At 42.8% G+C, this 26,597-nt stretch overlaps 1 protein-coding gene across 15 annotated transcripts in view; it reads left to right on the plus strand.

Annotated features, from left to right (window-relative positions):
• Positions 1–1,888: 1,888 nt before the first annotated feature.
• The window catches only part of LARP4 (La ribonucleoprotein 4), an 85,849-nt gene continuing 61,140 nt past the window's right edge, over positions 1,889–26,597 (plus strand). For 5 of the 15 annotated variants that reach the window (XM_050748662.1, XM_050748664.1, XM_050748672.1 and 2 more), the window contains exon 1: positions 1,889–2,068. In XM_050748662.1, the coding sequence (XP_050604619.1) occupies positions 2,051–2,068 (18 nt within the window). In that variant the 5' untranslated portion in view covers positions 1,889–2,050. Of the gene's footprint in view, positions 2,069–2,093; positions 2,338–2,416; positions 2,515–9,120; positions 11,633–13,979; positions 14,029–26,597 lie in introns of those variants that run through there. The other 10 variants (XM_050748658.1, XM_050748663.1, XM_050748660.1 and 7 more) reach the window with 6 other exon arrangements.

The following is a 26,597-nucleotide window of genomic DNA, read 5'->3' on the forward strand; positions in this document are numbered from 1 at the left end:
ATAGGAGCAGAGTCTTTGAGAAAACCTTATGGAGAGAGAAGATTGATTGACAAATGGAGGCAATCCAGATAGGGACTACACCTTGAGCCATGGCTTTGGAGGTGAGTGCTAATGAGTTTGCATCTCAGGGGGAAAGTAAGGAGATTGGTTTAATCACTGAGATAACCTAACAGGAGTTTACCGAGAACCAGATTAGGGTGGGTCTGAGATAACAGCTATCAGCAATTTGGTGGTGGAATTAATGTGGTATCTGAGGAGATTACATTTGCGGCAAAGCAAGGAAGATTTCATGAGATCAGAATGGCAAAGTCTTGAAATCAAGTTAACAGTGGTTTGGTGAAAATGAGACCTTTACTTGAGGAAGATTTTTAAAATAATATAATGGAAAAATCCATTGGAAAAGATCAAGACATGATTATTTCATATTTATTTATTTATTTATTATTATTATTTTTTAGAGACAGAGTCGCACTCTGTCACCCAGGCTTGAGTGCAGTGCCGTGATCTTGGCTCACTGCAACCTCTGCCTCCTGGGTTCTAGCAATTCTCCTGCTTCAGCCTCCCACGTAGCTGGGACTACAGGCACACACTGCCATGCCTGGCTGATTTTTTGTATTTTACTAGAGATGGGGTTTCACCGTGTTGCCCAGGCTGGTCTCAAACTCCTGACCTAAGGCAATCCACCCGCCTCGGCCTCCCAAAGTGCTAGGATTACAGGCATGAGCCACGGCGCCCGGCCAATTTTTATTCATTACCAAATGATTATTATTTTTGAGACAGAGTCTCACTCAGTTGCCCAGGCTGGAGTGCAGTGGCGCAATGTCGGTTCACTGTTATCTCTGCCTCCTGGGTTCAAGCAATTCTGCCTCAGCCTCCGGAGTAGCCGGGATTACAGGTGTGCACCATCACACCCGGCTAATTTTTGTATTTTTAGTAGAGATGGGGTTTTACCATGTTGGCCAGGCTGGTCTTGAACTCCTGACCTCAAGTGATCCGTCCGCCTCAGCCTTCCAAAGTGCTGGGATTGTAGGTGTGAGCCACCCCTCCCAGCCAATACATGATTATTTCAAAAGATGAGTGTTTGAACTAGGACGTAGACGTGGGAGTGGTAAGGGAGGGACATATTGCTAAAGATAAGGAATTTGGACCATCTAACAAATATTATAGATAATTTTAAAAATTTGTTTTTATTGTATTTCGTTTGAATTAATGACAGAATATCAAAGAAGAGACTATACAGATTAAGCGTTGTTACTAGTATATTAAGTGGAGATATGGGTAACTAATTCAAATGAGCCCAGGGCAAAGTTCTTTAAAGGTGTGTCAAAGCGAAACCCAACCTCCTAGAGGGCTCCTTCAACTGTAAAATGGGGATGATAATAATATTATTTATTGCATAAAATTGTTTTAAGATCAATTAACATAAAATGCTCAGTATAGTGCCAAGCACAATGTAAGCATTTAATATACAGTAGCTGCTATTAACGTATTTACTACTATCATAGCTTTTTATAGCTTTTTTTTTTTCTTGTCTACTTTTCTTCTGTGAGCCACCACTTTTCGGCAGGGTTGGACGTTTGTTCAGCACACGTCGCCAAGGTCGGCTTTAAAAATCAAATCTAGATTGTGAACTATGAAAACTACGGAATTATCAGTGCTGTGTAGCTATCTGACAAGTGATAAAATGTGTCATTAAGATTTTCACACATCCCCGTGCCCCAGAATGGCATCTCCTGCTAATCGTCCCCCCCGCGACAGATGATAGTACATCCCACACTGTTGCTAGAAAAGATGGTGCAAAAGTTGAGCGCGTCGACGACTCTTTTCTGCCGGAAACAATTTTTCCCTAGACCCGGAAGCAGTTGTTGTTTCAAGGGAGGTGGGACTGGGCGGGTCAGGCCGCAGCCGCTGACGGCGGGGGAGGAGCCGGGTCCACTGCCGGGTGGAGGGGCAAGGCGAGTGTGTGTCCTTATCCTAGCAATTGGGGCGCGGGCCTGTGAGCCAGTTGGAGTTGCGGCGGCGGGAACGATTGGGCCGAGCAGAGGACGATATGTTGCTTTTCGTGGAGGTGAGTGGATTTGCTAGTCTCGTCCTGCTCTTAGGAGAGCAGGAGTGTAGAGGCGCCGGCCGGTCCCACCGCCATGTGACTTTCCGGGCCGTACACGCCGCGGAACCGGCAGATAGGCTGACACAGCACCTGGGCCGAGCAGGCCTGCAGCTTCCCTCTGCGCGCTCACAACACTCTAGGAAGCTATGGGAGGTGATGCCCGTAATGGAGAAGAATTGAAGGAGAAGAACGGAGGGCTGGTCTGGTGTGGCGTGAGGTTCAGAGGAGGGGTAAAGTGTCCCATATGGACCTCCTAAAGGAGACGGCATTGGGGGGTTGGGGGGCGGAGTCTGAGAGGATAGGGTAATCAGGTGGGCGCGTTCCGGGGGCCGAGCGCGGCCTCGCGGGGCCCTCTGGGAGGGAGGCGAGCAACATGTGGGGCCACGGATGGAGGAAGGTGAAATGCGGTAAGTGTTTTGAAAAGAAAATTGAAAAAGTTCTTTGAGCAACCTCCACCAAATTCTGCCCGGGCCCCGTCCCTAGGTCTCTGGAACGTTCTGTGGGTGAAAGCGAGTTACTTTGAATCGAGGAGAAGCCAGTAGGGTTTGGAAGCCTTGAAAGGCACCGCTTTGACCTTTTGTAAAAGTTACTTAAGCAGCAACTGCGTGATGAAGGGTTGGTTCTATGAACCGATTAAAAGCCCTTTACAAGGAAAATTCCAAGAAGGAGAGAAACTTATTCCGGGAAAAGCCGGTGTTTGTAATGTTATTTGAACAATGAGATACTTTTATTACTTAAACTAGAACATCTGCTGTTGGCCTATTTAGTTTTCAAGATAGAGTTGGAGACCTGCCTTACAGAAATACGAAATTTAATTTCCCTTCATTCTGTCCTCTTGTGTGCAGTAAGCGTCAGCTGACTGCCTGGCTAATGCTTTGAGTAGATTCCAGATCATATTGTTCTTACATTGTGAAAACGTCAAACCAGCAAAGCTGCAACTTCGCAACTTGGCGTTTGTTAACTATGCCCATAAAAATAATCTTTTCAATGAGGGAAGGAATTTACAGGTTGTATAATGGGTCTAGGAGCCGGGGCCAGCCTATGGCAGATTTTTTTTTTTTCCGGGTTGTGGGAAAATTTTTATTATTTTATTTTTTAATTTTTCGACTTTTTTAAAAAAATTATACTTTAAGTTCTAGGGTACATGTGCACAACGTGCAGGTTTGTTACATACGTATACACATGCCATGTTGGTGTGCTGCACCCATTAACTCGTCATTTACATTAGGTATATCTCCTAATGCTATCCCTCCCCCCTCCCCCCGTGGGAAAATCTTAATCCGTAATGTTCCAGCATAAAGTAAATAAATGATTTTAGGGTTTTTTTTCTGTTTAACTGACATTGTGTCGCCGATAAGCTTGACATCTTTAGTGTTTTAAAAGACTGCTACATTAGAGTATATCTAACATTAATAATAATCATTCATTGGAACATCCGGGGAAATCATGAAAAGATTTAAAATTACTGAACTCATTCTGTTTACTGTTTTCTATCCTCATTGTTGTTTTCCTTAGGCAGAATAAGAAATCAGATAGGATTTTAAGACATTGCCGGCCACTTTGTTTTAGGAATGTTATGCTATGTAAATACCACAGGTTTTAAGTGTGTGTTTTGCTGAGCGGAAGAAAGATTGTGGAGTTTATATTGACGGGAGCTCCACAATATACTTTTGACTTCCAAATTGATTCCTTTGGCTTTATTAAAATGTAAGTTTTAATAACAGCCCCATTTATTGTTTAAATTAGGTCCTCTCCTGTCTCTAAAGCAATACTTAAAATATTCTACAGATGACAAAACCGAGCCCCAGAAGTTAAAGTAACTTTACTTAGTAAAAGTAAAGTAGTGTAATTGGGATTTAGATCCAAGTGTTGCTGATGTCAAATCATGGACGGGATGTTAGCAGTTCAGGCCTGTCCAACTCCCCAGGTTAGACAAATTCTACCATATCTCTGCCAAACTATTATTTAAAAGTTGTATCTCCATTAATCATTTTCTTTGTGAATCACTATGTCGTTCTTCGTTTTCTCATATGAGTTTTATTGAAAATTAGCTGTCTTTAAATATTTGGGGCTGAATATGTGGTTTTAAAATCAGTGAAAAACAACATATTGGTCATTTGACGTTTTGTTAACTAGTATTTGATCCCAGTAACCTCATGATAGAGGAATTATTCTCAGTGAGAGAACCAAAGCTCAGAAGTTAGATATCTAAGGTCATTCAAGTGTAAATAATGTGGGGGTTAAAGTCTGAAGTCTGGCTTCTAGAACATAAATTTCTGGCTCCAAAATTATTTTTGCACTTTCCCATAAGTCAAAGGTTCTGAATCTAGGTTTTTGGATAGAATTGAGGAAGTAAGTACCTGAGCTTGGTTGGGGAAAAAAAAATTGTTTATTTTCACTAGTTTCTAACTGAAATCTAAATGGAAAAGAAGTGAAAATTCTTTAAATGTTAATGGCAGCAACAGTGTCTGTGACCTTGTCACCAAGACAAATCACTTTTTAACATATATTACAGTTTTTGCAGATATCTTGAAATATTTATGCTCATTACTTGCTATATGTCAAAAATATTGTTATTTAACGTATTGCTATATTAGACATTTTAAAATATTTTGACAACTGCGTTTCAATATAATTAGTTTACTTTGTGATCCTATATATTTTAGAAATTTAAAAAAACTCTGAGAAGGGATCCATAGATTAATTGGACTACTGAAGAGGTCTTTGTCACAAAAGAGGTTAAGAACTGCTTTACTAACCAAGTTGCTTGTGGATCATCTTTGGCAGGATTAATCTGGGATCCCTGGGTCCTCTGCAATTGTGTTCAATACCTTTTACTAATGTGTATTTTTCTGGAGAGATTCCAGCTTAACTATCCCACTAGAATCAGTAGAATAGATAATAGCAATATAACAATAATAACAGTAGTAGTACATACTTGTATTGTACTTTGTGTCAGGAACGTTTGATGTTTTTGTATATATAGATATCTGTACATCTTAAGTCTCAATATCTCTATGAGGTGTTAGTATCCCCATTTTAGTGATAAGGAAACTAAGGCAGCCAGGCACAGTGGCTCATGCCTGTAATCCCAGCACTTTGGAAGACTGAGGTGGGCGGCGGATCACCTGAGGTCAGGAGTTTGAGACCAGCCTGGCCAACATGGTGAAACCCCATCTCTACTAAAAATACAAAAATTAGCCAGATGTGGTGGCACACACCTGTAATCCCAGCTACATGGGAGGCTAAGGTAGGAGAATCGCTTGAACCTGGGAGGCAGAGGTTGCAGTGAGCTGAGATGGTGCCACTGTATTCCAGCCTGGACAACAGAGTGAGACTGTCTCAAAAAAAAGAAACTAAGGCACAGAGAATTTAAACTTGCCTAAGTTTTTACACAGTTAGTGAACGTGGAAGCTTGAACTCATCAACCACCTACTTATATTGGAGTAGAATATATTGCAGACAAGGAATCCTATGTAAATAATACTTAGATGCAAGTTTTTAAAACCTGGCCTTGGGCCCAATGTGGTGGCACGCGCCTGTAGTCCCAGCTACTCGGGAGGCTGAGGCAGGAGTTTCGGTTGAGTATGGGAGGTGAAAGCTGGAATGAGTTGTGACTCTGCCATGGCATTCCAGGCCAGGTGACAGAGCAAGACCCGCTCTACTGACTTCAGTAGATTATTGGTTGGTTTTATTTTTTTTCCGCTTGAGACTGAGTCTCTCTCTGTCACCCAGGCTAGAGAGTGGCGCAATCTCAGAAACCTCTGTGTCCTGGGATCAAGCAGGTCCTTTTTTTTTTTTTTTTTTTTTTTTTTTTTTTTTTGAGACTGAGTCTTTCTTTGTTGCCAGGCTGGAGTGCAGTGGCGCGATCTGGGCTCACTGCAACTTCCACCTCCTGGGTTCAAGCGATCCTCCTGCTTTAGCCTCCCGAGTAGCTGGTACTACAGGCGCGTGCCACCATGCCCAACTAATTTTTGTATTTTTGGTAGAGATAGGGTTTCACCATGTTGGCCAGGATGGTCTCTCTTGACCCCATGATTTGCCTACCTCGGCCTCCCCAAGTGCTGGGATTACAGGCGTGAGCGACCGTGCCCGGCGGGTTCAAGCAGTTCTTCTGCCTCAGCCTCCCTAGTAGCTGGGTCTTCAGGCATGCGCTACCATGCCTGGCTAATTTTTTATTTTTTATTTTTAGTAGACATGGGTTTTGCCATGTTGGCAGGGCTGGTCTCGAACAGCTGACCTCAAGTGATCCGCCCTCCTCGGCCTCCTAGAGTGCTGGGATTACAGGCGTGAGCTACAGCACCCAGCCGATTATTGTTTTTTCGTTGTTTGTTTTTTGTTCTTTTTTTTTAATCATCTCTGTTCTGAAGGAGAAACAAACAATGTCCCTCTCTGGAAAGAGGTAGAAGTTTGGATGATTCACAGTCATCAGACATGACCCTTCTTAAATTCTTTTACAACAAATTTTTTGTAAGTTTGAAACTGCATTGTACTACGTTCATCTGAATGCTATCAAGTTACTTAAAACTTTTGAGCCCTAAGGAGGCAGATTGTAATTAAAATTTTTTTTTCATTTCTCTTTTAAAGTTTTTTTTAATTTTTAATTTTTTCTTTTTTGAGACAGAGTCTCGTTTGCTGCAGCCTCCGCCTCTCTGGCTTAAGTGATCCTCCCACCTCAGCCTCCAAAGTAGCTGGGACCATAGGCATGTACCACCATGCCTGGCTAATTTTTTTCTTTTTTGGTATTTTTTTGTAGAGACATGGTTGTGTTTTTTTGCTCAGGCTGAAATTTTTGTTTAAATTAAAAAAATTAAAACTAGAGGCTGGGAAGGGTGGGTATGCAGTGACTACTAAAATTGTGTTTCTGTCTCTGTTTGAGTTTTTCCCTGAAAATGAAGACAGTTGTCCCTCGGTATCTGTGGGAAATTGGTTCCAGGACCCTCTTTAGATGCCAAAAACCTTGGATGCTCAAGTCTTACATAAAAAGGCGTAGTATTTGCATATAACCTATGCACATCTTCCTGTATATGTTAAATCATCTCAATTATTTATAATATCTGTTACAATGTAAATGCTTTGTAAATAGTTGCTATATTGTATTATTTATAGAGTGATAAGAAAAAAGTCTCTACATGGTCAGTACAAATGCAACGATTTTTTTTTTCTGAGTATTTTTGATCTGTGATTGATTTCTCCACTGATGTATATGGAACTCATGGATATGGAGGGCCAACTATACTTATAATTACTTACTTAGGTAGCAGTTAAGTTTCATATGCCTTTGGATGCTTTAATAACTTTTAAATAAAAGTTTTTTAGGTTGGATAACATGGCTCATGCCTGTAATCTCAACACTTTGGGAGGCTGAGGTGGGAGGATAGCTTGAGCCCAGTAGTTCAAAACCAGCCTGGGCAACAAAGTGAGACCCCCCCACCCCCAACCTCTACAAACAAATTTAAAAAATTAGCCAGGCCTGGTGGCATGTGTTGTGGTCCTAGCTACACTTGAGATGGGAGGATCACTTGAGCCAGGAGATCGAGGCCACAGTGAGCCATGTTCGTGCCACTGCACTCCAACCTGGGTGACAGAGGGAGACGCTGTCTCAAAAATTTTTTTAAATTATTATTTTATTTTATTTTTTTAGAGACAGGGTCTCACTGTGTTGTCCAGGCTGGAGTACAGTGGCTATTCACAGGTATAGTCATGGCATACCATAGCCTCAAATTCCTGGGCTCAAGCAATCTGGTTTCAGCCTCCTGAGTAGCTGGGACTACAGGCTCATGCCACCAGTTAAAAGTATTTTTAATTGTGAAATACATATAACATAAAAAGTATCATTTAACAGGTTTTTGGGTTTTTTTTGTTTGTTTTTGTTTTTTTGAGAGGGAGTCTTGCTGTGTTGCCCCAGGCTGGAGTGCAGTTGCACGATTTTGACTCACTGCAATGTCTGCCTCCTGGGTTCAAATGATTCTCTCACCTCAGCCTCCCCAGTAGCTGGGACTATGGACGTGCGCCACCATACCGGCTAATTTTTGTATTTTTAGTAGAGACAAGGTTTTGCCATGTTGGCCAGGCTGGTCTCAAACTCCTAGTTGATCCACCCGTGTCAGCCTCCCAAAGTGCTGGGATTACAGGCTTGAGCCACCGCGCCTGGCCCATCTTAACAGTTTTTTTGTTTGTTTTTTGAGACAGAGTCTTGCTGTGTTGCCCAGGCTGGAGTGCAGTGGCATGATCTCGGCTCATTGCAACCTCCGCCTCCTTGATTCAAGTGATTCTTCTGCCTCAGCCTCCGGAGTAGCTGAGACTACAGGAGCATACCACCATGCCCAGCTATTTTTTGTATTTTTAGTAGAGAAGGAGTTCCACTATATTGGCCAGGCTGGTCTCGAACTCCTGACCTTGTGATGTACCCTCCTTGGCCTCCCAAAGTACTGGAATTGCAGGCGTGAGCCACTGCGTCTGGCCAAAGCTTTGTTTTCTTTAATGTTTAATATTTGAGGTATAGGTTTCCAATTTTTAAAACATTGTAAATGTTCTGTATTATAAACCGTGATTTTCTGTAATGGTTTTAGAATCTTGAGTTCAAATGTATGACCTGAGGCAGGTGACATAGCTTCTCTGAACCTCAAGTTCTTATGTATAATTTGAGAATACTGGTGTCTTCTGATAGTTAGGTTGTGTTAACTTCTGATAGTTACGTTGTGTTAAATCATACTATGATTTAATCCTCAAAACCAACTATATTGTGATATAAATTATTGGTGGCTTCCAAACACCTCTAAAATTTGTGCTTTATATAGTAAATATTTTTGGAGAGCTTATTGAACGACATGATAGTAGCACTGATGATTGCAAAAATTACTGTGAGATAGCACTAATTTAAGAGAAGTATAACTTCTAAGTTTTTGTCTCAGCCTTGTTACTAACTTACTCTGATTTAGGGCAAGCCAAACAATTTAATTATTTAAAGTTTTTTTTATAGTTGGAGAGTATACTTTTGGTTGGGCAAATACAAGTTTTAAAAGAGGAATGAAGATGGCAGTATGTTAAAATACACATTTACATGCAGGATTTAAAGGAATACAGCTGGGTGGGCTGGCTCGCACCTGTAATCCCAGAACTTTGGGAGGCCAACGCAAGTGGATCACTTGAGGCCAGGAGTTTGAGGCCAACATGGCGAAACCCTATGTCTACTAAAAGTACAAAAATTATCTGGGCATGTGTCTATAGTCCTAGGTACTCAGGAGGCTGAGGCACACCCTGAAGCAGAGGTTATAGTGAGCCGAGATCATGTCACTGCACTCCAGCCTGGGTGACAGTGAGACTGTCTCAAAAAAATGAAAATTAAAGGAATACAAATGTTAAAATGCAAATAGGTGCTTTACATTTACTCTTTTGAAAAAAATTCTAATGTAAAAGTGTAAGTAAATGTAAGAATAAGAAACATCTAAATATGTACTCATCTTTCCTGTCTTACCTGTGTCCTTGTCCCACCACTTGAACCAATCTTTGGTTCACAGAATATGTCTACGGTTTTTAAATGACGGGCTCTAAACCAAAGAAAGAAGAGTACTTTAGATGAATATTATTAGGGGTAGGATGTGAACTGCATTCATAAATGCCAGACTCCAGGGGTGAGTTAAGTTCTATTGGGTTTGTATGTTATTGAGAGAAGAGAAAAGGATTTTCTGCCTTTTTTTTTTTTTTTTTTTTTTAGATGGAGTTTCTCTCTTGTTGCCCAGGCTGGAGTGCAATAGCTCACCACAAACTCTGCCTCCCGGGTTCAAGTGATTCTCCTGCCTCAGCCTTCCTGAGCTTTCCTGAGTAGATGGGCATTACAGACATGTGCCACCATGCCTGGCTAATTTTGTATTTTTAGTGGAGATGGGGATTCTCCATGTTGGTCAGGCTGGTCTTGAAGTCCCGACCTCAGGTGATCCGCCCTCCTCAACGGCCTTCCAAAGTGCTGGGATTACAGGCGTGAGCCACCGCACCTGGTGAGAAAAGGATTTTCTTGTCAGGGTAGAAAAGTCTGCAGTAATGCAGGGTTTGTGTAACAAATAGTTAGATAGTGTTTCATACTACTAACTAGCAGGTAAGATGATCTTACTGGCCATTTTGCCCTGGAAGGTCACAGCATATGCCTATTTTCTGGGACGGATGTTTTACCTTTTTTCCTTCTCAAAAGTATTCTGGTTTGTATAATGACTTGTGTATTTTCAGAAGAGATTAGAGGTTTACTGTGTGCTCATTGGCAAGATTTTCCTTCTATACTAATAAAGTAATATAACGCACGTAAGTGGGTACTGAAATATTTGTTATATTGGGTATGGCAGCCTGGGCGGGGTGGCTTATACCTGTAATCCCAGCACTTTGGGAGGCTGAGGTGGAAGGATAGCTTGAGTCCAGGAGTTCAAGACCAGTCTGGGCAACATAGTGACATCCCATGTCTTAAAAATTTTTTTAAAATATATATTGGCTGTGGGAAATGTAAATTTATAGGGCAGAAAGTTGCAGTTGAGCATGATAATGAAAATAGGATTATTTTTGCCTTTTGAGTTGGAGGAAGAAAAAAAATAGTAGGGCAGTGACTGAGTAAAATTAAGATACATTTATATACAAGATTGCATAAAAGATTTTTTTTATTTTTCTTTGACCAGCAGGCAAGAAGAAAACAATGTCTAGAAACATGGACTCTGGGACCAGCCTGCCTGGGTCTAAATCTCTGCTGAGACTGAGCCACTTTTTGTTTACCTTCCTTCCTTCTGTTTCCTTGAGAATGGCCAGGAGGTGGAGGTTGCAGTGAGCCGACATTGTGCGCTGCACTCCCGCCTGGACGACATAGCAAGACTCTGTCTCAAAAAAGAAAAAAAAAACAAAGAAAAAATAATAATTATTATTATTTTTTGAGATGGCGTTTCGCTCTTGTTGCCCAGGCTGGAGTGCAATGGCGTGATCTCGGCTCACCACAACCTCTGCCTCCCGGGTTCAAGCGATTCTCTTGCCTCAGCCTCCCGAGTAGCTGGGATTACAGACATGCACCACCACACCTGGCTAATTTTGTATTTTTAGTAGAGATGGGGTTTCTCCGCGTTGGTCAGGCTGGTCTCGAATTCCCGACCTCAGGTCATCTGCCTACCTCAGCCTCCCAAACTGCTGGGATTATAGGTGTAAGCCACCATGCCCAGCAAATAAAAAAAAAAAGAACTATTTTGATATTTAATATTGATGTTTGAGGTTGAGGTATATTTAAGTTCGTTTGTGTAGTTAGCCATTAGCTTTATCAGCTGACTAATTGAAGTTATGGCTCAGTATTTTCAGGATTAAATAGTAAATGTTAGGTACCTTTTTGTTGTGTTTTGTTTTTTGTTTTTTTTGAGATGGAGTCTCGCTGTGTCACCCATGCTGGAGTGCAGTGGCGTGATCTCCGCTCACTGCAAGCTCCGCCGCCTCCCGGGTTAACGCCATTCTCCTGCCTCAGCCTCCCTAGAAGCTGGGACTACAGGCGCCCGCTACCACGCCCGGGTAATTTTTTTGTATTTTCAGTAGAGATGGGGTTTCACTGTGCTCTCCAGGATGGTCTCAATCTCCTGACCTTGTGATCCGCCCGCCTCGGCCTCCCAAAGTGCTGGGATTACAGGCGTGAACCACCGCGCCCGGCCGGTACCTTTTTTAAATGGAGACAGGGTCTTGCTATGATGGTTAGGCTGGTTTCAAACTCCTGGCCTCAAACGATCCTCCCATTTTGGCCTCCCAAAGTGCTGGGATTACAGGTGTGAGCCACAACACCCAGTCTGTTAGACATCTATTAATAGATAATTCTTTATCTTTTTTTTTTTTTTTTGAGACAGTCTCACTCTGTCGCCCAGGCTGGAGTGCAGTGGTGCAATCTCGGCTCACTGCATCCTCCCCCTCCTGGGTTCACGCCATTCTCCTGCCTCAGCCTCCCAAGTAGCTGGGATTACAGGCGCCCACCACCACACCTGGTTATTTTTTGTAATTTTAGTAGAGACGGGGGTTTCACTGTGTTAGCCAGGATGGTCTTGATCTCCTGACCTTGTGATCCACCCGCCTCAGCCTCCCAGAGTGCTGGGATTACAGGGGTGAGCCACCGTACCTGTCCTAGAATTCTTAATCTTTAATGAAAGGATTCATGAATCTCATGCTGAATTTTCTAGGGAGAAATTTTTAACTTTGATTATATTTCAGAGCAATTTGTGACCCCCAAAAGTTTAAGTGTCACTAACCTATGGTGGCATCAGCTGCTTTTGATGAATGACAGATGCCGTCTGATTGAGATAGTGGGAATTTTAGGATATAAATCCTGTCTTTTCCGCTGGTACTAGAGTACCAGTAATAATACTGATGATAATATTGATGAATAAACTTCAGATTTTCTTTCACAATAGAGGGCAAGTGAATTCTGATTTTTGACAACTTGGAGAGGTTGGTGGAAACAACTTAGGGTGGTCCAGTTTCCTTGCTGTTCAAAGTATTATCTGTAGATAGCAGCAAGCTCCTTTAACCCAGGGGTTTGTTAGAGTAAGAACTCTGGTTTGTTACAGTAGAAACTCTACCCCTGAATTACTGAATCAGTCTGCATTTTATCAGAATCCCTAGTTGATTCTTTTTTTTTTTTTTTTTGAAGATAGTGACTTGTTCTGTCCTTCAGGCTGAAGTGCAGTGGCATGATCTTGGCTCACTGCAACCTCTGCCTCCCGGGTTCAAGTGATTCTCCTCTGCCTCCTGAGTAGCTGGGATTACAGGCACCCACCTCCACACCTGGCTAATTTTTGTATTTTTAAAATTTTTTATTTATTTTTTGAGATGGATTTTTGCTCTGTTGCCTAGGCTGGAGTGCAGTGGCACAATCTCAGCTCACTGCAACTCCTGCTTCCCGGGTTCAAGTGATTTTCGTGCCTCCTGAGTAGCTGTGATTACAGACGTGCACCACCAACCCCATCTAGTAGAGATGGGGTTTCACCATGTTGGCCTGGCTGGTCTTGAACTCCTAAACTCGGGTGATTCGCCTGCCTCAGCCTCCCAGAGTGCTGGGATTACAGACGTAAACCACTGAGCCCAGCCTGGGGACCCTAGTTGTCATCCGGTGGCTGTTTTCTATATTCATTTCTTTCTTTTCTTTTTAATTTTTGAAACGGAGTCTCACTCTGTTGCCCAAGCTGGAGTGCAGTGGCGTGATCTTGGCTCACTGCAGCCTCTGCTCCCCAGGTTCAAGTGATTCTCCTGCCTCAGTGTCCCAAGTAGCTGGGGCTACAGGCGCATGCCACCATGCCCACCTAATTATTATATTTTTAGTAGAAACGGGGTTTCACCATGTTGGCCAGACTGGTCTTGAACTCCTGACCTCAGGTGATCCACCCACCTTGGCCTCCCAAAGTGCTGGGATTACAGGCGTGAGCTACCCTGCCCAGCCCCTAGACTCCTTAGGATTAAATCCTGGTTTTTTCTTAATAGCTCTGTAACTTTGGGCAGATTACTTTACCTTGAAGTAAAGTAACTTTTTCCTTATCTGTAAAATGTGGATGATAATAGGCCTTAACTGAAATTGTTATGAAGATGAATTAAATGTTCCATAAATGTTATTACTATTCTCTGAATGAGTGAAGAATTCCCACTTTAATTTTCATTTTTACTTTTTGTAGAATAGCCCTAAGCATTTTCTGGTAGGATTCTGAAGTTACTTTGGAAGAAATGACAGTTGTTTTTTTTTGTTTTGTTTTTCCCCCTAAGTGCTTGTAACTTAGTAGTAGCCCTCTCAGTATTGGAGATATAAAAATTGAACCTGGATGATTGATCTGTCATGGGGCAAAATACATTTAATCAATTTATACATTTTATTTCTGTTTTACAGCATTTATGGGGTTAAGTGGCATGGGATTTCTGTTTCTGATAGTAAATAGGTAAGTAAAACAAAAGGTTATGTATGTCCAAAGGGATGGTTTTACCGTATTTATGGTGATTTTCTTCCTAACTCTTGGTTCTGTTACCTTAGTCTATAATTTCTTAGGACAGGAAGATATCATTTTCACAAGAAGTTGATGGTTCTCTTTTTTCCTTTCATTTTTCTCTCTCTGAAGGTAGAATTTAGCATTAAATGGGACAATAATCAGGACTGCCTTTGGCTTATTTGGGGATGACATATTGCTTAGAAATGAGGGTGGTGATTGAACCAGCAGTTTTACAGATAGTTTATTTTTATTTATTTATTTATTTATTTTGTTTTTGAGACAGAGTTTTGTTCTTGTTGCCCAGGCTGGAGTGCAATCTTGGCTCACTGCAACTTCTGCCTCCCTGGTTCAAGTGATTCTCCTGCCTCAGCCTCCCGAGTAACTGGGATTATAGGCATGTGCCACCACACCCAGCTAATTTTGTATTATTAGTAGAGACGGGGTTTCTCCTTGTTGGTTAGGCTGGTCTCGAACTCCTGACCTCAGTTGATCTGCCTGCCTCAGCCTCCCAAAGTGCTGGGATTACAGGCGTGAGCCACCACGCCCAGCCTACAGGTAGTTTAGATCTTTTTCTTGAATATCTATGTGCTGGCATATTATGTATGTGTTGTCAGATAGTTTAGCATGCATTTGGACAATTTACATCATTTAGTAGATATTTATACAACTGTGTAATCTCAAGGGCTTCTAATCCTGTGGAAGTGAGCAAGATTTTGATGGCAGTCTAAACTGTGGTGAGAAGATGAATAAAACTTGGCTATTGGCTGGACGTGGTGGCTCACGCCTGTAATCCCAGCACTTTGGAGGCCAAGGCAGGTGGATCACAATGTCAGGAGTTTGAGACCAGCGTGACCAACATGGTGAAACCGCGTCTCTACTGAAAATACAAAAATTAGCCGGACATGGTGGTGGGCGCCTGTGATCCCAGCTACTCAGGAGGCTGAGGCGGAGACTCGCTTGACCCCACGAGGCAGAGGTTGCAATGAGCTGAGATCATGCCACTGCACTCCAGCCTGGGCGACAAAGTGAGACTCCGTCTCAAAAAAAAAAAAAAAAAATTTTATTGGCTATCTAGAATCTAAATGAAAAGATAGATTTTATTCTAGCTAAACTGACTTAGGGGCTGCCGGCCATCAGTGAACGTATTAGCATGCAAAAAGACATCACTTTGGAGATTGTAAGAATTTTAGTTGTATATGGATGCTATCATACACAATTAAAATACACTGTAAAGTATTTATTTTACAGTATCACAGATAGTGAACATTTCCCATACTTTCTAAAAATTTTTCTCCATTTTTCAAAACTTTTTAGAGATAATTCAGTCTTGCCTTGTTCAGGGATATGTCTTGAGGGATGTGTCATGGATTTCATTATGTGAACATCAGAAAATATTTACACAAATCTAGATGGTATAGCCTACTACGCACCTAGGCTATATGGTATGGCCATTATAATCTTGTGGGACCACTGTTGTACATGCAGTTTGTGCTTGATCAAAATGTCATTAATGTAGCACATCACTGTAATTATAGATTCATGAAGTTGCAAAACAGGGTACAATGTGGTCCTGTGAAGTCGTTGCTCAGTTTCTCATTGTGGTAGCACCTTCCATAACTATACTATGGTATAATGAGCAGCAAATTAACATTGATACAGTCCACAGAACTTACTCAGATTTTAACAGTTTTCCGTACAATCTGGTTTTAAGGATCTGGTATATTCTATTTTATGGATGAACTACAGTTCACCTCTATGGTTGGATGTGTGTAAAATTAGTGTGGTAAGCATCCTTGCACTTAACATGTTTTTATATATCTCAGTTTCTTGCGAGTAAATCTGACAAGTACAATTTTTGGATCAAAATTGTGTATTTAAGGGTTTTAATAAACATTGCCGGCCGGGCGCGGTGGCTCAAGCCTGTAATCCCAGCACTTTGGGAGGCCGAGACGGGCGGATCACGAGGTCAGGAGATCGAGACCATCCTGGCTAACATGGTGAAACCCCGTCTCTACTAAAAAATACAAAAAACTAGCCGGGCGAGGTGGCGGGCGCCTATAGTCCCAGCTACTCGGGAGGCTGAGGCAGGAGAATGGCGTAAACCCGGGAGGCGGAGCTTGCAGTGAGCTGAGATCTGGCCACTGCACCCCAGCCTGGGCGACAAAGCGAGTCTCTGTCTCAACAACAAAAAAATAAAAATAAAAAAAAAATAAACATTGCCAATTCTTCAGAAGAGTTATACAAATTATAGCAATGAACTGATTTTTCCTTTTCATGCTTATCAAAATAGTATTGAATCTGGGCTATTGAATAGGGTAAAAATGATATTTTATGATAATCTATTCCAGTCTGTCCTTTGCACATTTTCCCTGTTCGGCAAACAATCTTGGTAATTTGTAATTCTGTTGTTTTAACAGTATTGTAACCTTTCAGGTCTTTTCTGTTTTTATTGTTGTTGCTGTTGTTGTGTTGTTCTGTTGAGACAGGGTCTTGCTCTGTCATTCAGGCTGGAGGGCAGTGGCATGATCTTGGCTTATTGCAACCTCCTCCCATTCTCAAGCCATCCTCTTGTCTCAGCCTTCTGGGTACCTGGAACTAGAGGTGTATGTTGCCATGCCTGGCTAATTCTTGTGATTTTGTAAAGACAGGGTTTCACTGTGTTGCCCAGGCTGATCTTGAATTCCTGGGGTTAGGCGATCCCTCAGCCTTAGCCTCCAGAAGTGCTGGGATTACAGACATGCACCACTGTGCCTAGCCTATACCTGTATATTTATCTCTACAGTGATTTTGTTTGTTAATACAAATGGTAATATAAAGTGCTTATTGTTTTGCAGCTTTACTTTTTTCACTGAACAATATGCATTGGAACAATTTCCATGTTGGTGAATGTGTCCTATTTTGGTTTTCTTAAACTTTTATGGCATTCCACATTAAGAGATAGACCATATTTAACTATTCACCTGTAGGTGGACGTTTAGGTGGTGTTCAGTTTTTCACTTGTGGGTTCAATACTGCACTATACAACCTTTAATATGTCTTCTTGTGTGCATCAGTGGCTTTTAAAATATATAGTGTTGGCCGGGTGCAATGGCTCACGCCTGTAATCCCAGCACTTTGGGAGGCTGAAGCAGGCAGATCACGGGGTCAGGAGTTCAAGACCAGTCTGACCAATGTTGTGAAACCCTGTGTCTACTAAAAGTAAAATATTAGCCGAGCGTGGTGGCGCACACCTGTAATCCGAGCTACTCAGGAGGCTGAGGCAGGAGAATTGTTGAGGCTGAGGCGGAGGTTGCAGTGAGCCAAGATCGCGCCATTGCACACCAACCTGGGCAACAGAGTGAGAGATCTGTCTCAAAAAAATAAATAAATGAATAAAATAAAATGTGTAGTCTTAACTAGGCTGGTGAAAGATATAAATATGCCCGGAGAAGTACGGCTTGTCTTTATGCCGTAGACCTTACACTTTGAGTATTCTTGGCACCATTCATTATCAGGGAGACATCAGATTTTGAGGTAGCGTACTGCTGAATGGAATATATTTATTAATTATTTTGATCAGTTATTAAATATTTAATGAAATAGTGTACCCCATCAGGAGAAAATGTTTTTGAGCATAGTCCTCCAATATTTGGATATTTGTAAATTAATTATATATGGCATACTTTGTGTGTTAAATATTAGCCTTAGTCTCTTATTGTGAATATTTGTCACGTCAGAAGCCTTCCAATTTTTTTTTTTTTTTTTTTTTTTTGAGACGGAGTCTCACTCTGTCCCCCTTGCTGGAGTGCAGTGGCCGGATCTCAGCTCACTGCAAGCTCCGCCTCCCGGGTTCAGGCCATTCTCCTGCCTCAGCCTCCCGAGTAGCTGGGACTACAGGCGCCCGCCACCTCGCCCGGCTATTTTTTGGATTTCTTAGTAGAGACGGGGTTTCACTGTGTTAGCCAGGATGGTCTCGATCTCCTGACCTCGTGATCCACCCGTCTCGGCCTCCCAAAGTGCTGGGATTACAGGCTTGAGCCACCGCGCCCGGCCAGCCTTCCAATTTTTGGTTGTATGTCTACATTTGCAGAATTGCCCATGTTATGGGTCAGGCCTCCTCAGTATGTGTACTAGTGAAAACTTCAATTCCCAGCTTCTCCCTTTTTTTTTTTTTTTTTTTTTTTTTGAGACGGGCTCAGTTTGTCACCCCGGCTGGAGTGCAGTGTCACCATCTTGGCTCACTGTAACCTCCACCTCCCAGGTGCAAGTGATCCTCCTGTCTCAGCTCTCCAACTGGCTGGGACTACAGGTGTGTGCCACCATGCCCAGCTAATTCTTGTGGGTTTTTTTGTAGTAATGGGGTTTTGCCATATGGCCCATGGTGGTCTCAAACTAAGCTCAAGTGATCCACTTGCCTTGGACTCCCAAAGTGTTAGGATTATAGGCGTGAGCCACCGCCCCCACCCTCCATGTTTTCTTGGATGCAGGTATGTGATCTGCAGACACACTCGGATGACTTCTCTTTGAAAGTACACAATGTAAGGAAGTGAAGGTTCTATTTATAACTTCCATTTTGCAGTTAGGAATGGCAGCAGGGTTGGTCAGCTTTAAGTGGAGGTAATAGTTGCAGATTGAGTTCTTAATAGAGATGTGGCTTTGGTGCTGGCAGTAGTAAAGGTTATAATGGATTTGAATCTTGTTATTTAATGCCTGGTGGTGACAGGGATAGTGGTTTTCTCACCAGATCTTGTGCAACATTATTTTGGGTGATATTATCTTTGCATCTGTTTTTTCACCCCTCCTAGTGACAATTGGAGTACTGACACTCTCCTTTAAAAAGGAGAGTGTCCTTTAATAAGGACAGTGTCCACTGCACCTTTCAGATGACCTGGTGCAGTGGCTCAACACCTGTAATCCCAGCACTTTGGTTTGGAGGCTAAGGTGGGTAAATCACTTAAGCTTGTGAGATTGAGACCAGCCTGGGCAACATGGTGAAATCCCATCTCTACTAAAAAAAAAAAAAAAAACACCAAAGAAATTAGCTGGGCATGGTGTCACGTGCCTGTGGTCCTAGCTACTCAATAGGCTGAGGTTGGAGGATCCCTAGAACCTGGGAGGCAGAGGCTGCAGTGGGCCAAGATCACACCACTGCACTCCAGCCTAGGCCCTAGAGTGAGACCCCATCTCAAAAAATAACTACCTTTCAGTCTGGGCATGGTGGTGCATGCCTGTAATCCCAGCACTTTGGGAGGCCAAGGCTGGCTGAGAGATTGAAATCAGGAATTCAAGGCCAGCCTGTACAACATGATGAAATCCTGTCTACAAAAAGTACAAAAATTTACCAGATGTGGTGGCATGTGGCTGTAGCTTAGGAGGCTGAGGTGGGAGTATTGGTTGATCCTGGGAGGTTAAAGCTGCAGTGAGCTGAAGTGCCACTGTACTCCAGCCTGGGCAAAAGAGTGAGACCCTGTTTCAAAAATAAAACAAAACCGGCCAGGCGCGGTGGCTCAAGCCTGTAATCCCAGCACTTTGGGAGGCCGAGATGGGCGGATCACGAGGTCAGGAGATCGAGACCATCCTGGCTAACACGGTGAAACCCCGTCTCTACTAAGAAATCCAAAAAATATCTGGGCGAGGTGGCAGCGCCTGTAGTCCCAGCTACTCGGGAGGCTGAGGTCGGAGAATGGCGTGAACCCGGGAGGCGGAGCTTGCAGTGAGCTGAGATCCGGCCACTGCACTCCAGCCTGGGCTACAGAGCGAGACTTCGTCTCAAAAAAAAAAAAAAAAAAATAATAAAACAAAACCCTCTGCTTAATTTAGCCAGAGTGGATTTGAATAATGATTGATTGTTTAAAAACTTTGATGAGATACTTTTGGTACAGCAAGCACTTTTTGCATGTATTTATAGTGGCAAATATGAAAGTGTCTTGCTTTTGAAAATTGCTAGTTATGCCGGGTGTGGTGGCTCACGCCTATAATCCCAGCACTTTGGGAGGCCGAGGTGGGTGGATCACGAGGTCAGGAGTTCAAAATCAGCCTGGCCAAGATGGTGAAACTCCATCTCTACTAAAAATACAAAAAATTAGCTGGGCATGGTGGTGGGCGCTTGTAATCCCAGCTACTTGGGAGGCTGAGGCAGAGAATTGCTTGAATCCGGGAGGTGGAGGATGCAGTGAGCTGAGATCGCGTCACTGCACTCCAGCCTGGGCTACACAGCAAAACTCTTGTCTGAAAAAAAAAAAAGAAAGAAAAAAGAAAATTGTTACTTGTAAGTTCTTAAGTAGTACTTTGATACTTCTCCTGGTGGGGCTGTTTGAAAACTAGTTGGTTTCTCCCTGAGCTACTTACGATATGAGGAAGTTGTGAATTAACATCTCTAATCCAAGATGTTGCTATAGTTATTCATGGTGCTACTTCAAAGATGCTTTAGCTCCCCACGTAAGGGGGGTTATCTTGTTACTGGTTTTGCTGTTGTAAAAGCTTCTAGCAGCCATGAAACCGAAAGCCAGGAAGCACTACAAAGCAAAAGACTTCTGTTTTAATTAATTAATTGATTAATATTTTGAGATGGAGTCTCACTCTGTTACCCAGGCTGGAGTGCAGTGGCACAGTCTTGGGTCAGTGTAGCATCTGCCTCCAGGTTTAAGTGATTCTTCTGCCTCAGCCTCCCAAGTGGCTGGGACTACAGCCACACGCTAACATGCCTGGATCATTTTTTTCTTCTCTTTTTGAGATGGAGTTTCAATCCTGTTGCCTAGGCTGGAGTGTAATGGTGTGATCTTGGTTCACTGCAACCTCTGCCTCCTGGACTCAAGTGATTCGCCTGCCTCAGCCCCCCAAGTAGCTGGGATTACAGGCACCCACCACCACGCCTGGCTAATTTTTGTATTTTTAGTAGAGATGGGGTTTCACCACATTGGCCAGGCTGGCTTGAACTCCTGACCTCAGGTGATCCACCTGCCTTGGTCTCCCAAAGTGTTGGGGATTACAGGTGTGAGCCACCACGCCCGACCTAATTTTTGTTTTTTGTTTTTTTGGTTTTTTTTTGTTTTTTTTTTTTTGAGACGGAGTCTCGCTCTGTCGCCCAGGCTGGAGTGCAGTGGCCGGATCTCAGCTCACTGCAAGCTCCGCCCCCCAGGTTCATGCCATTCTCCTGCCTCAGCCTCCCGAGTAGCTGGGACTATAGGCGCCCGCCACCTCGCCCGGCTAGTTTTTTGTATTTTTTAGTAGAGATGGGGTTTCACCGTGTTAGCCAGGATGGTCTCGATCTCCTGACCTCGTGATCCGCCCGTCTCGGCCTCCCAAAGTGCTGGGATTACAGGCGTGAGCCACCGCGCCCGGCCAATTTTTGTATTTTTATTGAAAAGTGTCAGTGTTTCACCATGTTGGCCAGGCTGGTCTCGAACTCCTGACCTCAAGTGGGTCCATCAACCTTCGCCTCCCAAAGTGCTGGGATTACAGGCGTGAGCCACTGTGCCTGGCCTAGGCGTTATATTCTTAAAGATAGAGAAGCAGAATGATTACATAATGATTGGGTGGCAGAATGAGGTTAATTTTTTTTTCCTGTTATACCATAATTGTCTCAGTTTTTGGAATTACTCTTTAATTTAGCTTTAAGAAAAAATACTGGTATTACTTTCTTGAAATATAATGAACGAGCTATTCTGAGAATACCTCATGGCTCTTTTCAGTCTTTACCTCCTGGACTCAAGTGATCCTCTTGCCTCAGGCTCTCAAGTAGCTGGGACTGTAGGCATGTGCCACCACGTCTGGCTAATTTTTTAAGTATTTTGTAGAGACAGGGTTTTGCCATGTTGCCCAGGCTGGTCTTGAACTCCTGAGCTCAAGCAATTTGCCTGCCTCAGCCTCCCATAGTGTTGGGATTAAAGGCATGAGTCACCATGCCTGGCCCTTTTTGTTTTGTTTTTTGAGACAGTCGCGCTTTGTCATCCAGGCTGTAGTACAATGGTGTGATCTTGGCTCACTAGCCTCAGTCTCCCAGACTCAAGCAATCCTCCAGCCTTAGCCTCCCAAGTAACTGGAACTATAGATGTGTACCACCACCGGCTAAGTTTTTAACCTTTTTTGTAGAGATGGGGTCTTCTTATGTTGCTAAACTGGACTTGAACTTCTGGTTTCAAGCAGTCCTCCCGTCTTGGCCCCTGAAAGTGCTGGGATTACAAGTGTCAGCCATTGCGAATTCAACACATGTAAAGTTTTTTTAAAGCAGAGATTTAAGCTGGTAGAAAAGCAAATGAGGCTGGACATGGTGGTTTATGCCTGTAGCCCCAGCACTTTGGGAAGCTGATGCATGAGGATCACTGTAGCCCAGGCATTCAAGACCAGCCTAGGCAACATGACAAAACCCCGTCTCTGTAAAAAATACAAAAAAATTAGCTGGGCATGGTGTCATGCACCTGTAATCCCAGGTACTTGGAAGGTTGAGAAGTTAGAGGATTGCTTCAGCTTGGAGGTTGAGGCTGCAGTGAGCCTTGATGGTGCCACTGTACTCCAGCCTGGGCAACAGAGTGAGACCCTGTCTTAAAAAAGGTAGGGGAAAAAAACCCAAACTTTCCCAGAGAAAAGCACACTTGACAGTTTTAGCCTTGGCTCTGGGTTGATGCAGGAAAGGTCTTTGATGATTCTAACCACAGATCCTCTTTGATACCAGAGTATTGCTAGATTTTGCACTACCTATTATTTCCAAAAAACTCCAATTGAAAATTTAAATCTAGTCCAGATTGGTAGTCTTCCTTGCAGACGTCTAGCAGAAGTAAAATCATCTCCTTAAGAGCCAGTTTAGGCCTGTTGTGGTGGGTCATACCTATAATCCCAGCACTTCCGGAGGCCAAGGTGAGATGATCCTTTGAGACCAGGAGTTCAAGACTGGCTAGACAACATAGCCACACCCCATCTCAACAAAAACAAAAACAACGTATCCACGTGGTGGCTCAAACCTGTAGTCCTAGCTGGTCACCAGGCTGAGGTGGGATGATTGCTTGAGCCCAGGAGTTTGAGACTGCAGTGAGCTGTGATCATGCCCCTGCGCTCCAGCCTGGGCAACAGAGTGAGACCCTGTCTAAAAAAAGCCCATGTAAACGTAATCTTTGATAAAATTATTACAAAGTTCTAAGAAAAATGGCCTTACAGTGTAAAATTATGAAGCATGTAAGTCATTAGGATCGTGATTTAGCAGAAAAAACAAGTCACAAAATTAAGCCCTCAAAATTACAAATACTGGAATTATCATCAAGTGTAGACTACACAATTAAAATGTTTGATATGCTTAAAAGAAGAAAAAAGATGGGCCAGAAACAAAAAAGTTGATCAGATAGATTTGAGGAAAGAGCCAAAAGGAACTTTAAGAAATGAAAAATATAAAAAGGGAGCTTAGAAACTTCACAAGTTGAACAGCAAGTTAGAAACTTGGGAAAATTGGCGAACTGGAAGAAAGATCGTAAGAAATTGTTCAGAATGCAACTAGAGAGACAACAAAATGGAAAATAGGAAAGAACCTGATACATGGAACAAGATGACAAGGTAGCATATATTTTATTGGAGTTTCAGAAGGAAATAATAGAGCAGTTGGTGAAGAGTGAATATTTTAGGAGAGAATGGCTGAGAATTTTACAGAATTGATGAAATTTTTCAGGAGTTCTGCGGATCCCAGTTATATCAAATAAAAAACAATTTCGCACTTTTAATGATTGTAAAGCCTCATTAATAAATCAGAGAGTAGAGAGAGATTAAGAATGGCAGTTAACCTGATGGCCGATTGCTTATTAGCCATCGTATAAACCAGAAAGTACAGGATGTCTTTTAGGTGCCTGAAAGGGGTTATATGCCTATTGAGAATTCTGTGTATGGCAAGGATGGTTAAAAATGTATTTTCAGAGAAAGCACAACTTGAGAGAATTTACTAAGAAGTTCTGAATGATATCCTTTGGGTAGGTGGTAAATGTTTTCAAAGAAAACTCCGAGATGCAAGAAAGAATAATGAACAAAGAAAATGGTCAGCATTCATGTAAATTTAAGTAAATGTTGACTGGTATAAAACTAAAATAATAGTATGTATTTAATATATTTGAAGGTACAGAATAATCTTTGCTTTTTTTTTTTTTTTTTTTTTGGAGAGATGGAGTCTCTCTCTGTCGCCCAGGCTGGAGTGCAGTGGTGTGATCTTGGCTCACTGCAACCTCCACCTCCCAGGTTCAAGCGATTCTACTGCCTCAGCTTACCAAGTGATTGCGACTACAGGTGCACACCACCACGTCCAGCTAATTTTTGTATTTTTTTTAAGCAGAGACGGGGTTTCACTGTATGTTGGCCAAGCTGGTCTCGAACTCCTGACCTCATGATCCGCCCGCCTCGGCCTCTCAAAGTACTTTGATTACAGGCGTGAGCCACCGTACCCAGCCTGCTTTTAATGTACTTTAATATGCTCTGTTTTGAAAAAAATCAGTAACAGAAGCAATAATCTTAAATTTTGTATTTTTTTTATGACTCAAAACAGCATTTTAATAGAATGTTTTAGGCTGGGTTCGGTGGCTCACACCTGTAATCCCAGCACTTTGGGAGGCTGGGGCAGTAGGATCAAGAAGTCAGGAGTTCGAGACCAGCCTTGACAATATGGTGAAATCCCGTCTCTACTAAAAATACAAAAATTAGCTGGGCGTGGTGGCACACACCTATAATCCCAGTTTCTCGGAAGGCTGAGGCAGGAGAATCGCTTGAGATTGCAGTGAGCCAAGATCTTGCTGCTGCATTCCAGCCTGGGCAACAGAGCAAGACTCCATCACAAAAAAAAAAAAAAAAAAAAAAAAAAAGACTGTTTTGTAAGTGGGGAGAAAACCAATCTGGTCTAGTTACTGTGGCAGATCATGTTTTCTTCCAGCCTATAACCACATGCTTAGGTACTTCTTGCAATTGTAATCATTGTGTGGTTAATCCTTTGTTTCTGGAGTCAGGCTGCCTTGGGTTTGAATCCTTCCTTCGTATTTCATCTTTCTATGTCTTTAATTGGGTTTGTTATTACTCCGTACCTCTCATAATGGGATAATCTATAAAAGAGAGATACTAGGCCGGGCGCGGTGGCTCAAGCCTGTAATCCCAGCACTTTGGGAGGCCGAGACGGGCGGATCACGAGGTCAGGAGATCGAGACCATCCTGGCTAACACGGTGAAACCCCGTCTCTACTAAAAAATACAAAAAACTAGCCGGGCGAGGTGGCGGGTGCCTGTAGTCCCAACTACTCGGGAGGCTGAGGCAGGAGAATGGCGTGAACCCGGGAGGCGGAGCTTGCAGTGAGGTGAGATCCGGCCACAGCACTCCAGCCTGGGTGACAGAGCGAGACTCCGTCTCAAAAAAAAAAAAAAGAGAGATACTAATACTTACATTGGTTGTTTTTGTTTTGTTTTTGAGACGGAGTCTTGTTTTGTCACCCAGGTTGGAGTGCAGTGGCATGACCACCGCTTACTGCAACCTCCGCCGCCCGGGTTCAAGTGATTCTCCTGCCTCAGCCTCCTGAGTAGCTGGGACTACAGGCACCCGCCACCACGACTGGCTAATTTTTTTGTTTTTGGTAGAGACAAGGTTTCATCATGTTGGACAGGTTGGTCTCACACTCCTGACCTCAAGTGATCTGCCTGCCTTGGCCTCACAAAGTGCTAGGATTACAGGCTTGAGCCACCGCAGGCGGCCTACATTGTTTTAAAAAGTAGGGGAGATGACACATAAAAAGCATTCTGTACAGTGCCTAGCCCACAGAATTGTTTTAACACTTTTGCTTTTGTTGTTATGGCAGTTACAGCTGTTTTTTCCACTCTTGTGTGTGAAAGCATTTTCCAGTTTTTGTACATTTTCATATGTAATCAACCCTAAGATGCATATTTTTGCACATTTTAACTTTGAAAATTGGGATACATCTTAAAATATTTGGTGTGTGATAGCTGAATAAACAGCAGTTTTTTCTTTGTGATATTAGTATCCCATCCGATTTATAAAATGCGTTAATGTGATATCTTTATAATTTTGGATTGCTGTGTAATACTTAGTATATCGTTTCCTGTATTCCTCATCTGTTTAAACAGGGTTATTTGCATTTCTTAGCATTCAAAAATAATGCTAATATATGTAGAAATATGAGTTGAATCATTTTATGTAGTCTCCATAAAAGGATTTTCGCCAACTCTGTGCCAGTTGGGAAATTATTATATTATCATCATTATTATTATTATTTTTTTTGAGATGGAGTCCCCCTCTGTCGCCCAGGCTGGAGTGCCATGGGGCAGTCTTGGCTCACTGCAACCTCTGACTCCTGGGTTCAAGCGATTCTCTCGCCTCAGTCTCCCGAGGAGGAATCCCGCCACCATGCTTGGCTAATTTTTTTATGTGTTTAGTAGTGATGGGGTTTCGTCATGTTGGCCAGGCTGGTCTTGAACTCCTGACATCAGGTCATCCGCCCGCCTCAGCCTCCCAAAGTGTTGGGATTACAGGCGTGAGCCATGGCGCCTGGCTGGGAAATTATTCTTAGGGGCTTTGCC

Source organism: Macaca thibetana, chromosome 11 (assembly GCF_024542745.1).
Source record: "Macaca thibetana thibetana isolate TM-01 chromosome 11, ASM2454274v1, whole genome shotgun sequence".
Taxonomy (NCBI): domain Eukaryota; kingdom Metazoa; phylum Chordata; class Mammalia; order Primates; family Cercopithecidae; genus Macaca; species Macaca thibetana.